This window comes from Muntiacus reevesi, chromosome 5 (assembly GCF_963930625.1).
Source record: "Muntiacus reevesi chromosome 5, mMunRee1.1, whole genome shotgun sequence".
NCBI lineage: Eukaryota > Metazoa > Chordata > Mammalia > Artiodactyla > Cervidae > Muntiacus > Muntiacus reevesi.
The window spans coordinates 31,911,327-31,924,505 of record NC_089253.1 but is presented as its reverse complement, the minus strand read 5'-3'; the positions used below and the strand labels follow the sequence as shown (position 1 = coordinate 31,924,505).

At 46.5% G+C, this 13,179-nt stretch overlaps 1 protein-coding gene across 1 annotated transcript in view; it reads left to right on the top strand.

Annotated features, from left to right (window-relative positions):
- The first annotated feature begins 323 nt into the window (after nt 1-323).
- JAM3 (junctional adhesion molecule 3) overlaps nt 324-13,179 on the top strand; it is a 29,739-nt gene continuing 16,883 nt past the window's right edge. The window contains exon 1 of the mRNA XM_065937401.1: nt 324-417. Within this exon, the coding sequence (XP_065793473.1) occupies nt 366-417 (52 nt within the window). The 5' untranslated portion in view covers nt 324-365. The remainder of the gene's footprint in view (nt 418-13,179) is intronic.

The window sequence follows — 13,179 nt, the reverse complement described above, 5'->3', positions numbered from 1 at the left end:
ACAGGCAAAAATGCTTCCAGGACAACTGGGCTACAATCTTATTTGTAAAATAAGAACTTCATTTCTCAAATTTTAACAGAGCATTCCTTTCCGGATCTGTAGTGACGGATTCATTTTATAAATGTGGGAATTAACCCGCCCATTCTTGAACGCGCTCTTTCACCTCCTCGCACCAAATTCTTTGAAAGAGACCGCAGGGGCCGGGTCCAGAGCATCCCTGCCTCCATAGCAACCAGACTCGGGCTTCCCATGCACCATGGCGACGGCTCGCCGCCGTGGTCGCTATGGTGACCGGGGCGGGCGCAGGACCGCGGGCAGGGCGCGTGCGCGGGGAGCGGGCCCGCGGCCCCTCAGCTGCGCTCGACATGGCGCTGAGGCGAAGGCCCTCGTTGGTCCTGCTGCTGCTGGTCGTGCGGGGTGAGTACGCAGGCCTCCGCCAGACGCGGCCCGAGGAAACCAGGCGCGGGGGGCGGGTCTGGTGGAACGGGGGCTCGGAGCTCAGGGCTGCGGGGGGGCGTCAGGGAGGAGTCCCGGGGTGAGGGGTCCGGCTCAGGTCCGGGGTCAGGGATGCGGGGGTCCCGGCGTTCGGGCTGAGCGGGGAGCGGTCCTGGAGGTGCGGGGTTCCAGGGGTGCGGGTCCCGGGCTGGGGGTGCGGGTCTGGGGTCGGGGAGGAGATCGGGAGGTGTGGAGGTCGGGGGTATAGGGGAGTCCCGGGGGGCGGGGGCCCCGGAGTTGGGAGTCCAGGGGATCTGACCTGGGGGGTTGGGTGCAGGGCGTCCCGGGGTGCGGGGTCAGGCCCGGGTCCTGTGGACCCGCGCTCGGTCCCTCTGCGCACAAAGCCGACTGTCCCCGGCCCCTTTTGTCCCGCCGGCCCCGAGCCCTGCAGCCCGCCCAGGAGTGGCGCGGGGGCCGCCGGGGCCGGGCGTTGGTCTGTCCGCCGACCCGCGCCCCGGCGGGAGGCCCTGGGCAACGGAACGGCCGGACCAGACGCCGGGGGCCGTGGGCGCGCGCTGGGCGCTCGAGAGCGCGGTCCCACGCAGTCCTCAACGCTGTGTCCAGAAAGCACTCTGAGGAGCAGGGGACGCCCAGACCCGGTCCCGGGCGCCGCGCCGGCTCGCCTGGGGCATCCGCAGGACTTCCCAGTTCTCCGGGTCACTTTGTCTGCTTCCTTGCCATCGTTATCCCATGGTGTTTTCAGAGTGTACACAGCGAGGCCCCAAGAGACTGTTCGGGGGTGGGGTGGGCGCACTAGGGAAACAAAGGCTTCTGTGTTGAAGGTTCAGTGAGGGGAGTGGTCCTCAGGGGTGGCGAGAACAGTGAGGGTCCCCGCGGAAGCCGGGGAGCAGGACTCGGTGGTGAGGGCTAAGTTCAGGGAATACGTGTCCCTATACTGCGCCTGAAAGTGGTTTCCATAAACGTGTGTTTGGGAGAGATGAATGATCAAAGGCTAGCCAGGGGACAAGGGTGTCGGGAATGTCCCCTCCCGGCTTTGTTGGTCACACGGACACTGTCCTATTCACAGACTGGAACAACTCCCCATTGTTGAAAAGATCTGTCCACGCGAAAGTTTGCAGTTTTTACCGCAGAAACATTTGGCAGTTTAGTTCAGGAATGAGTTTCAAGTCGGTGGTTTGTTAGTAAAACTAATGGATGATAAGGCCTTCACATCAGCTTCGTTTTTTCTTTTAATTTTAATTAAACAAAAAAAAGTTTTCTTTCTGGCCGAGCCACGCCTCATGGGGGAATCTTAGTCCCCATACCAGGGATGGAACCTGTACCCTCTGCATTGGGAGTGAGGACTCTTAACCACTGGACTACCAGGGAAATCCCAGTAAACTTATTTTTACTAACTTCTTATTTTGGTTTCCTGGAAACGCTACTTCTGTGATTTCCTTGATGTTAAAGATTGGAATATACCTGTGGAGCATAGGAGGACTAATCAGATTTTGCATAGTAGGATTAATGACAAAGAGTAAAGGTGGTAGGATGTATTAATAGGCTCTGAAGGGATGTAGCTCTTTTCTATTATTTTGTTTATGCTGTAAATATACAGTAATACCTTGAAAACTAGTCGTTCACAGGGCATCACAGCTGCATCTCTTTTATTTTTATGATTACGCTTCTTAATTGCTATTATTTTTGAGTGCTCTCATTAAAAAAAAATCTGGTTCCTGATATAATATATTCTTTATTAGTTGCCCTTTGCCAGGCTCTGTTATAAAAATTTAATATGTATTCATTTAACATTGATAACAACTCTAAGAGGTTGTTAGTATCATTTTGAGTACAGAGAGATTTAGTAACTTGCTCAGGGTGACATCCCTCGCCTGCCAGTTTGGAAATTGTCAACCATTTGTGTTAATCCTTTTTTGTTGTTGTTGTTACTTAAATTGTTCCATTTGACAGTGGAGTTCTTGCTATGGATCATTTTAACCAAATTATTAAATGTTCAATGCTGTGTGGTTTATAGATACAGTATTCTCTTGTTGAATTGGTGACAGGTGCAATTCCTCTTTGCAAATGTTATGCCACACGTCTTTTTTGAATGATTATGTGGTAATTGCCATTGGGTTTCCAAATCTTCGGATGTCCTAGAGAGATGCTTCGTTAGAGGTGAGAGAGTTACAGTTTGTATTCCTGGGGTAAGACAATTTGTTAAAGTTTAGCAAAATCTGAAAATCATAATTTCAGGAAATTTTTGAAAAAAGTTCTAAATTTTCCATTTGCATTTGTTGGGACTTCTGAAACATTTTAAAATGACCTCTTCTTTCATGTTGTTTTCAGTCTCTTGAATTAATTATATCTGGTATGATTGTTATCAGACATGTGTGTGCCCATGTGTGTTCAGAAAAAAAAGGACCACCTGCCATTAAGCATGCACTGCTTCAGACCAGCTGTTCATTCCCAGAGGACCTGTTGAAGGCATTTGTTCTGAGTGCTTCAGTCTGGGGAAACTGAGTGGGAAGCTATTAGAGATACTTAATCATAAGTAATTGCAGCATTATATCTAGACAGAAAGATCACACATGCCACCCCGACTCTGGGAAACTTTCTCTTAAGCAGCCTCACAGGGTAGGCTTAAATCATTTCTTTTGAAAGAAACCTGATGTGTCTTAACACCCACTTTTTGAGATGGCCATATAATGTGACTGTAGAGGCTGTGGATTTAGTACAGTCCAGCCAGCAGCTGTTAGAGATGTAATATTAGCAAATTCCTTCCCCACAAATTCTTTGCATTTTTTCACAAGCACAAGTGTGGTAAAACAAAGAGAAGTTTGTGTGTGGATGAAGTCAGGAGGTATGGAGTCTGCTTGATACCCTCATTGTGAAGTTGGACACTTCTCAAGATGTGCTTGTGATCAGGTGGTGAATGTGATGCTGTGAGGGCCGAGCACAGATTTCACATCTCATGTATCTACTTTCTGGATGCCCACAGTATATACAAATAGCTTCAGTGGATTCTAAAGCATTCCTGAAAGAAAGTTTTGGTAAGCACATTCTTTTACACCCCGTTTAGCAAGGACAGTATCCACTGTGGTTCTCTATATGGAGTTCTAAAGCCTTAGTTTACTGCATCTTTCCAACATGTTCTGACACACAGAAAGCCTTCTGAGAATTAACCTTTGTTTCTGATGTCTAGGAATACTGTCGAACTTTGTGTTGATGTGTTTTTCTTTAAGGAGTATCTACTATGTGTTGCAGGGCTTCCCTGGTGGCTCGGGGGTAAAGAATCCCTGAGTCTGAAAGATCCCCTGGAGAAGTAAATGACAACCCACTCCAGTATTCTTGCCTTGGAAATCCCATAGACAGAGGACTCCAGCGGGCTTCAATCCACGGGGTTGCAAAAGGGTTGGACACAATTTAGGAACAAAACAACAACTATATGTTATGTATTATATTCCTATGAGTAGTTAATATGTACAGCTGAGGTTTCAAAGCTTGTTATGTAGAAACATCAAACTTGTTAATAGATTGGTAGTGGTTTAGTCACTAAGTCACATCCAACCACTTATGACCTCATGGACTGTAGCCTGCCAGGCTCCACTGTCCATGGGATTCTCCAGGCAAGAATACTGAAGTGGATTGCCATTTCCTTCTTTAGGGGATCTTCCCAACCCAGGTATTGAACCTGGGTCTCCTGCATTGCAGGCAGATTCTTTACTGACTGAGCTACGAGGAAGTCGTTTTTTTTTTTTTTTTCTTATACCATCTTTCATTTTCAGGGTATCCCAAGGCTTCTGTGGTTCAGCCTGCTTTCTGCAGAATATTGCCCACATCAAGTTCTGCCATGTGCATGTTGTCTGCTTTGCCCATCTTCACTCAGTTCACAGTGATCCTTCCTATTTCTAAACAGCATAGCTTGTAGTCTGTACTAGTACAACAGACATTGACTGTTGTATCTGTAATACGTCCTTTGTGCTAGGCATGCAGACAGGAATAAGGCTCCTCAAGCCAGGATGACTGCCCACTGAATTACGTTGCGCTTTTGTTGTTGTTGGGTGTAAATGCATTTTATCTTCTCAATGTTATTAAAAATTCATTGGGAGCAGAGGCTGAATGGAATTTCTTTTGTATCTTTCCAGGGATGGAAAGTAAGTATTGTCTTTGTCACTTGAAAGTCAGTTAACCTTTCTTAAACACTTCCAGTGCATCCAAGCATTTTTTCATGTATCTTATCTCCAATGACCCCAGAAACTTTTGGAGATTCTTGGTTTTTACTGCAGTAGTTTTTGTGGAAGAATGAGGATGGTAAGTATTTCTCAACTTGGTTTACTTTAAACATCTTCTTTCACCCACTGTATGCGGTTATATGAAGTTAAGAAGGAGAACATAGGGAAATGCTTGTGAAGTCATTTAAGCGACACGATCATATACCTTATGATTCCAACAACACAAAACATCTCGGGGGGGATGTCTAGAGGAACTGAAAAGGTAATCAAAACTGAAAGATAATCAAAATGTTGATGGGGGTGCTGTTTTTCAGTGGTGGGTCTTATGGCTGTTTGTTTTCTACTTTTCCCTTATTTACCTGGCTGATTATTTTATAAGGATTTTTTAATATATATATATAATGGAAAAAATTTCATTTGGGGGTCCTCCAATAACATAGTGGACTTTTAAGTTTGACACTTGTTAAGGATTTTCTTTTAAAATGGGAAAACAGTTTAATGTGTTAGTCTGTGATTGTGGCTCCTTCTGGCTCCGGAGTTAATGCCAGCTGCAGAGCGAGGAGGAGGGGCAGCCTTGGAGCTCGGTTTGATCAGGCATCCTTTGTGACTCATCTGGGTTGGGGCGCCAGCTGTGGTGTCCTCAGCAAGTGCTTGGTGGGAAGACAGAGTGAGCTGATGAGAATACCTGCCTCTCCCTGTTTTTGAACCAACAAGTGAAATCATCCAAGTAGCCACTTTGGTCTGCCTGTTCGGCGCAAGCCCATGTTTAGAGGATCCCCTCCTCTGTGCCAGCCGGGCAGCTCCTGGGGGGCCTGTTTTCTTTGTCTTGGGTGATAGGAATACCAGGTCAAGTTGACTTCCTTGGGAAACTGACTCCGAAAGATGTTTCCTGAAGTCAGCCGAGAGCTGAAGGTCCCTTACCACGTCTTCCTGCCCGCCACGACTTCCTCCTTGGATGTCTTTCTCTAAGGGAAACTTTTGACGTCTTTTAGAATGAAGTGCAGCTGTCTGGAGGGTTATAAATAATGCCGCACAATCTAAGACTACTGCCTTTTCTTTTTTTTAAAAAATTCGATCCCTTGATCCTCCTCTAGAGCATCTTTATCAGGGTGCTGGAGCTTAATCAGCCAATCCATAATTATTTCACAATCTGGCATTTTCACATCAGCAAACCAGAGACATCTAACATAAGCGTTTCCCCAGACCAGAAGCAGTGCACAGTTTAGGTGGTTAACAAACAGAGCAGCCCTTCGAGTAAGTGTTTTACATGTACAGAAGTGAGAGCTCTTAACTCGGGCTGACCTGGTAGAGGAACATTTCAAGAAGCAGCACCCAGGTATGGGCTTCCCTGGTGGCTCAGAGGGTAAATCATCTGCCCGTGATGCAGGAGACCCAGGTTTGATCCCTGGGTGGGGAAGATCCCCTGGAGAAGGAAATAGCAACCCGCTCCAGTATTCTTGCCTGGAGAATCCCATGGACAGAGGAGCCTGGTGGGCTACAGTCCACAGGGTCGCAAAGAGTCAGACACGACTGAGCGACTACACACTTACTTAAATACTTACACCTTTTGGGGTAATTTGGTTGACTTAGTGCAGATTTGGGAGTAGAGGTGCTAGGGTCCAGGAAGGTGGAGGAAATGCCACAAGCAGAGGCGTTGGGAATGCGTGTGTTGTATTCTGGGACCAGTGAGTTATCATGATGATAACTGAGGACAGCTGCCAGTTATGGAAGGCTGTGCCAGGCACTGCTGACCGCGCCGCCTCACAGTAGTCTTAGTCCATCTCAGCAGGCAGTCCCTGTAGGCCTCACTTTGCAGGTGCTGAACCTGACACTTGGGCAGGTTGGTCACCCCGCCCCGGTAGCAGCTGGTAAGTCGAGGAACCAGATCGACAATGGAAGAGAGTGTCGCAGAGTAACTCGACAGAGACTGAAAAATGCTTTCAATGCCGGGCTGAAAAATGTGGACCTTGTCATGTAGGTTCTAGAAATTAATGTGGCAGTTTGGAGCAGGAAATGATCTGATCGAATGTTTTCAGGTGTGTTGGCCTGATACTATGTTCAAGAAGGCTGGAGAGGGAGAGTCAGTTAGAAAGCTTCCAGAGTAGTTCATGCCCATTCCCCTTAGGGGAAGTCTCTTGAATTCAGTTTTGTTCATATCTGAAAAATATATTTTTACCTTAGTTCTTGAGATGTAGATTTAGTGGGTGCATAAATTTAGGTTGACAGTTGTTTTGACTCGGAGCCTGGGCTTCATGATACTGATGCTGTCTGGTTTCCTTTGCTCCTGTTGTGTAGCTGCTATCAGGCCATCAGCCTGCCTTTCTCCACCTGCTTTAGAGATCTCGTCTTTTCTTTGGCATGCTGCAGTGTTACTGCATGTGTCTGGGAGGCATTTCTTTTTAATTATTCTCCTTGTTAATTTGTTATAAGTTGTGTATCTGTGAGTTTACATCTTTCTAGAGAATTCTCAGGGAGGGTCAGTTCAAACACTGCCTAGCTTCTATTTTCTTAATTCTTTCCTTGTAGAACTCTGATTAGATATATTCAGTCTTTCATCTTCCAAGACTGTTAACCTTTCTGTCATAATTTCATGTTCTTCTTTCTTTCTGCTGTTCTGGGTTATTTATTAAGATTTGTTTTACAACTGTGTCTCTTGCCAGCCATGCCTATAATCTGTTTAACCAGTGTATGAAATTTTTTTTTAACCCATTATATTCATTTCAAAATATTTACCTGGCTCTTCCTATAATCTAGTTTATTTTGCTTGCTCATTTTTCATTTCTTTTTTATTTTTAAACATTTCACACAAAGCTGTTTTATATTCTACATGTGAGACTTCAAATATCTGAAGTTCTCTGGAGTCTAAACCTGATGCTTATTGTTTCTCGTTACCGTTACTCGTAGTGGCTCCTCTTTCCTTGTAAACGTAAACTGACGTCTGGTTGATTGCAGTCTATACAGTTCTGGGATGCGTTTTGTGAGAGAATGTTCTGGTGCTGGGCGGCGGTCATCTGGGATGGCTTTCAGGGTCCCTGGCATTGTTTGGAAACTTCAGATTCAGCTCTGCCTTCCCGTTAGCCCAGCTGTGCAGTCTCTGTGATGACCTTCAGGGTCACGGCCCACCCATCCTATTACTTGCTGGGTTCAGCCTACAGCTATTTTACTTGTTTCCCATGAGCCCAGAGGTACAGTAAAAACTACAGTTTGTCTGCATGAGTTCTCCCTGGAGTGTTGTTAAACCACTGCTGTAAACAGGAACCCTGGCCTCCTCCTGAAAAACTTAAGTCACACACCATCCTCAAACTTCTATATGATGAAGGTAATGCTTCTGTTTTCATTTTTCAAGTATAAGATGAAGTTAAAATACTGGCTCTTTTTTGGGGGAGGGGAGCACATATGCCCCCACAGAGGTTCTGATAGGTTTAGGGGGAGGGGTTGAAGAAGCCTCGCTGAGCATCAGTGCTGCCAGGATGAGGCTGTAATGTCCTGTAGACACACACACACCCAACTGCACAACTGTCATCCCTGTCCGCGGGTGGGTTTATCTGAAGAGCAGTGAGCAATCAATGATTCGAGACCCAGTAACTTGAAATTTGGAGAATTACTGCTGTTCCATACTGGACAAGTGTTTGGTGGAGGAGCTCTCCCCTCTCCAAAGGGAAGGAGCTTCCCAGATTTTCAGATTCTTGCTGGATGAGGCGAGAGGGATAGCCCACCCGAGGCTATGCTGTGTACTGCCTCCCAGATCCTTTTCTGGGTGGAGGAGGGAACCTGTGTGGGTGTCAGGCATTCTGGACCCGCTTCCCAGCTTTGCATGTGATTCATTTGGGGACCTTGGGGAGATATTAATTATATTGGTTTTAATCCAAGTCAGTTGAAAGTAATTTAAGCAGCATTCCTCTCCCCCTCCCACCAACACATTCACATTTCTGTTCATGGATTCATTGAATTAGTTTGTTAATTACAAGTGTAAGTGAAAATTTTGAAAGCCTAGTTCATAGAATTGTCTTCCTCTTCTGAACGTTTAGAAGCTTTTAGAGCCAGGAAAGCAGTGCAGGGTTCAAAAGACACCAGTTTGATCCCTGGGTCGGGAAGGTTCCCTGGAGGAAGGCACAGCAACCCACTCCGGTATTCTTACCTGGAGAATCCCATGGACAAAGGAGTCTGGCGGGCTACAGTCATGGGGTCGCAAAGAGTCGACATGACTGAAGTGACTTGGCACACACACACAACCTTGGTTTTAAGCCCTCTTCTGCTCCAAGAGGTTAGGACAGTTCGTCTTTCAGAACCTCAGGTTTTTGGGAGTTTTTTTTGTTTTTTATTCTGCTGTGGCCTTACTTACTAGATCTAGTGTTTTGAGAGTTCCTATGTTTGTTTACCAGGAAGAAAGCAGTGGACCACTGTTTGGTTAGGCTGGTGATTACCGTTTGATATCATGCATCAGACTGTGGAGTTTTTGCTCTGACCACATTCGGTCTCCCTTTCAAGTCCACTGCTGGTGGAGCCCCTTCGCCATGAATCTCTGAAGCAGCAGTTCAGTAAGAACAAGTGTTCGTGTCTTTTATTTACCGGGTTCTGTTTTAGAGTCGTTTATGTTGCAGAGTCGTGAACACTGTAGGAGGTGATGGAACTCATGGCCCTTCCCTCCACATGGTACTTTCATGTACATATATGGACATTTTATATGCTGTTTTGGGGGGGGGGTTACAACCCCCAGAAAGCCACTTCAGGTGGAGCGGCCTGCTCAAGGGCACAGGGCATGTGTTCTTAGTTGATGCTGACTCTATGCAGGGTTTGGGACCAGCATACATCCAGGAGGGTTATTTTATTATTCTGCTGTTTCTTCTTCCCCTTAACTCTGTTCCAGCCCAAATTTTCTGTTAGGCTGTGTTACAGATGGTGACTGTTGGTGTGAAACATCTGGTCATAATCTCCATACGTTGAGAGTTTACCTCACTCTGGGGTTAGGTCAGAGGGAAGACTTGATTTCGATGGCTGTAGGGATGGTTTCTGCAGTGCTTCATCATGTTAGCGGAGCTCCAGGAGGTGTGCAGGATGAAGCCATAGGAAAAACAGTGTAACCCTCTCTGGACCCGCCCTTCCATTTCCCTCAGTGTCCTTGTCTGTCTGTCTCTACCATAGGCAGTGGGGATGAGGGAAGAGGCCTACAGGACATCTCATGACATCGGATGGGGATCTGGCCTTCACAGAAGCCAGAACCAACACCTTCCTGGTGGCCATGTGGCTAACCCCCTACCCCGACCCCCCACAGCATCCTCAGGCTGGTAGCTTTCCCCAGGAGGACTGTGTTTGTATGTGTGTTGTTTTCCCTTCAGTTCACAGATTTTGCTTTCTGTGCTGTTCTCATCAGGTACGCTTTCTCCGTGCAGAGTAACGCAGAGTAAATAAAACCTGTTAGGATTTGGTGCTTCTGTCCTCATGAGCAGCTCAGTTTTGACACTGCTTCTCATGAACCCTTGAGGAAGATGCTTTAACCGGTACTTGGAGGCTTCGACTTGGGGCGACCCGTCCTGGTCCTCCTGCCTGCCCCACCTCTGTGGGGACTGGGCTCTGTAGCCCTGGGCTCCAGTGGGGAGCTCTGCCTTTGTGGGGACTCACGGGGTTTGGGCTTGGGGTGACGAAGACGAGGCACTTGGGTGTCCACACCCGCCCTCTCCATAGAGGAGTTAGAGTCTAGAGAAGCGTAGCATTTTCCTTTTCTAAGATTACGGTTATGTCATAAAGAGAAAAATTGATCCTTACAGTGTATTTACTTAATTCAGCTTTATCAGGGAAGCACACAATTTGGAACGTGGTCTTGGGCTCTGTAAGGCATTTCATCACCGGCTTCTGAGTCACCACCTTATGTGCCGTGATTCTGCTTTATCATCACAGCCCATCCACCTCAATGCAGGTCACCCTCTTCCTGTTCAGTCCTGCTCGTTCCCTAGTATCCAGCTCAGCGTACTTCTCCATAAAGCCTTTCTTAGCTCTCTAGCCTGGAGCGATCTCTTCCTTTCTGAATTCACGTTCAGCAGGAAGAACATAAGCGAGAATGAAGTTTGAATCTCAGCTCCTCTGTACAACCTGTCCAAGTCAACATCCTTATCCATAAAAGAGTAGAAAACATATAACTTTGTAGGATTGTTTTGCAGCCCAGTGACTATGTATAGTGCTCCTATCAAAGTGTCTGCATGAGTGGTAACAAAAATTACACCAATTAATATGGTGAAATTACAATTACTAGTGTAAATTGCATATGTGCTTAGCAGAGGTCAGGCATAATGATAAGCTCTCAGCATTTGGTTGTAGAGATTTACTGTCAGTGCTAACTGTTGCTGCTAATACTATTACTATGTTGTTGTTTGGTTGCTAAGTCCTGTCCTACTCTTTGTGACTCCTTGGACTGTAGCCCACCAAGTTCCTCTGTCCATGGAATTTCCCACGCAAGAATACCGGAGGGGGTAGCCATTCCCTTCTCCAGGGGATCTTCCCAACCGAGGGATCGAACCCCCATCTTCTGCATTGGCAGACAGGTTCTTTAACGCCGAGCCACCAGGGAAGCCCATAACTATGTTACTGCAGTGCGTCTGATCCTCAGTTATTCAGAGGCAAATTGAAAGTGAACCTCATCAGGCCCCTTTCAAAGCCCCAACTTTCATCCTAGCAGTATCCTCAGATTTGCAGAGCATAGTCACCTTAGCAACAATCAGGTAAGAGTGTCCTCTTCTTCTCCTCTGCTGTCCTCCTTACGTTGGGTGGCCTTGCACTGGCCCAGCACAGGGAGATGAGTGTCTGTCCTTAGTTTTTGTTTGGGAAAGAGGCAGGGGCTTCACTGGCCATTTTAGATAGGGGATGACAGAGATTTCTGTTCGAACATATAACAGCCCAGACAGATGAGAAACCATGGCCTCCTTCGTGTATTCCTTTCCTTCCTTTTTGATATTATTTATTTATATAGCTGTGCTGGGTCTTCATTCTGGCTTGGAGGATCTTTGTCACGACATTTTTTAGTTGTGACCAGCGAGCTCTCAGTTGTAGCATGTGGGATCTAGTTCCCTGATCAGGGATGGAACCTGGAACCCCCACATTGGGAGCATGGAGTTCTAGCCACTGGACCACCAGGGAAATCCTTGTATGTTTCTTAACTGTTATTTTAAAATAATTTCGAGTCAGGAGACCTGGTTTCCACTTTGGTCTCTGATATGTTCAAGTGTTGAAGCTATACCTGTCTGCTAGTATATCTTAGTGACTGAGCAACAGCAGCAGTGTATCTGAGCCTTCTACCTGTGGAGAGGAGATAACATCCGGTTTTCAGGGTTTTTTCAGAGGTCAGCTGAGACTGTGTGCAAGTGGTCTGTACATTTTAAAATCTGTGCAGATGTAAACATTACTGTTCTCCTTTGTTTCCTGTGAGTCCTTGAGTTTCATTAGTCTTCTGGTTCTTTAGGCTACAATCCTAATTTAGAGGAACTTTCTCATATTGAAGCTTCCTTGATGGCTTATTTTGATGAGACAGCAAGTTTTTACATTTTTCTATATAGGAGAGACATTTCATTTAAAGTACAGATTGGTGTCCTGATTTTTTTCTTAAAAAAACCCCAAAAGTCTAGTTTTAAGTTTTAAGAGTAAAGAAGAAATTATCTGACTTTCTTGTATTTAAAAAGCGGTTCCACAATGTTTGTAGAGAAGATTAGATCTCTTTTGCCTGGGGAAATTTTTATGCCTGTGCTCGCACACTTTGAATAATAAAAAGTTTCAGTGGAAATTCCAGCATATCTTTAAGTGAAGAAGCTGCCAATATAAATCTGTGTGTTTACATTAAAAATAAGCATCTTTTTAGATGAATAAGTATGAAGAATGGATGAGTTCAGGAGAATGTCATGTGAGTAAACAGGCCTTTGTGTCCACAGGAATCCAACGTCCCGAGACGGGGAGCTGGGGTGACCGTGGGAGCCCTAGCTAGGGGCAGGTCCCGGGAAAGTAGGGAGAAAATGAAGAATAGCCCCTGGGGACTCAGCAAGTCACAAGCCTGGGCGAGAGCACATGTCTGGGGCCACGGCTGACCCTCTCCCCCAGTGGCCTCTCTGTCAGGGGAGGGAGAGTCAGCACAGTCCTGCCTCCCAGGGCGCCCAGCACTTGGCACATAGGAATGCTCCTGGGGACGTCAGCATGCATGTGTGTGAGATGGTGCACAGCCCGTGTATCTGTGTGAACAAGTGTACTCATGTCAGGTATACACACCGCGTTCTTGTTTAGATGGTGGTTGTAGTTTGACTTGGAACCTGCACATAATTTCTAATCCAGAGTGTACAGCTCATTTTAAATTGTTTTCCCCTGTTAAATTTTGCCACATGAGATGGGTCCTGTCATGTACAAGCTATTTTTCTGTTTCTAGAGACCTGTTGTCTTCTTGGGTTCTGAAATCACAGCCGTGTGATGAATGGAGGTAGGGGGAGGAGAGGCTGGGCCCCCGTCGCCCTGTGGCTTGGCTCGGGGAGCACCCTGG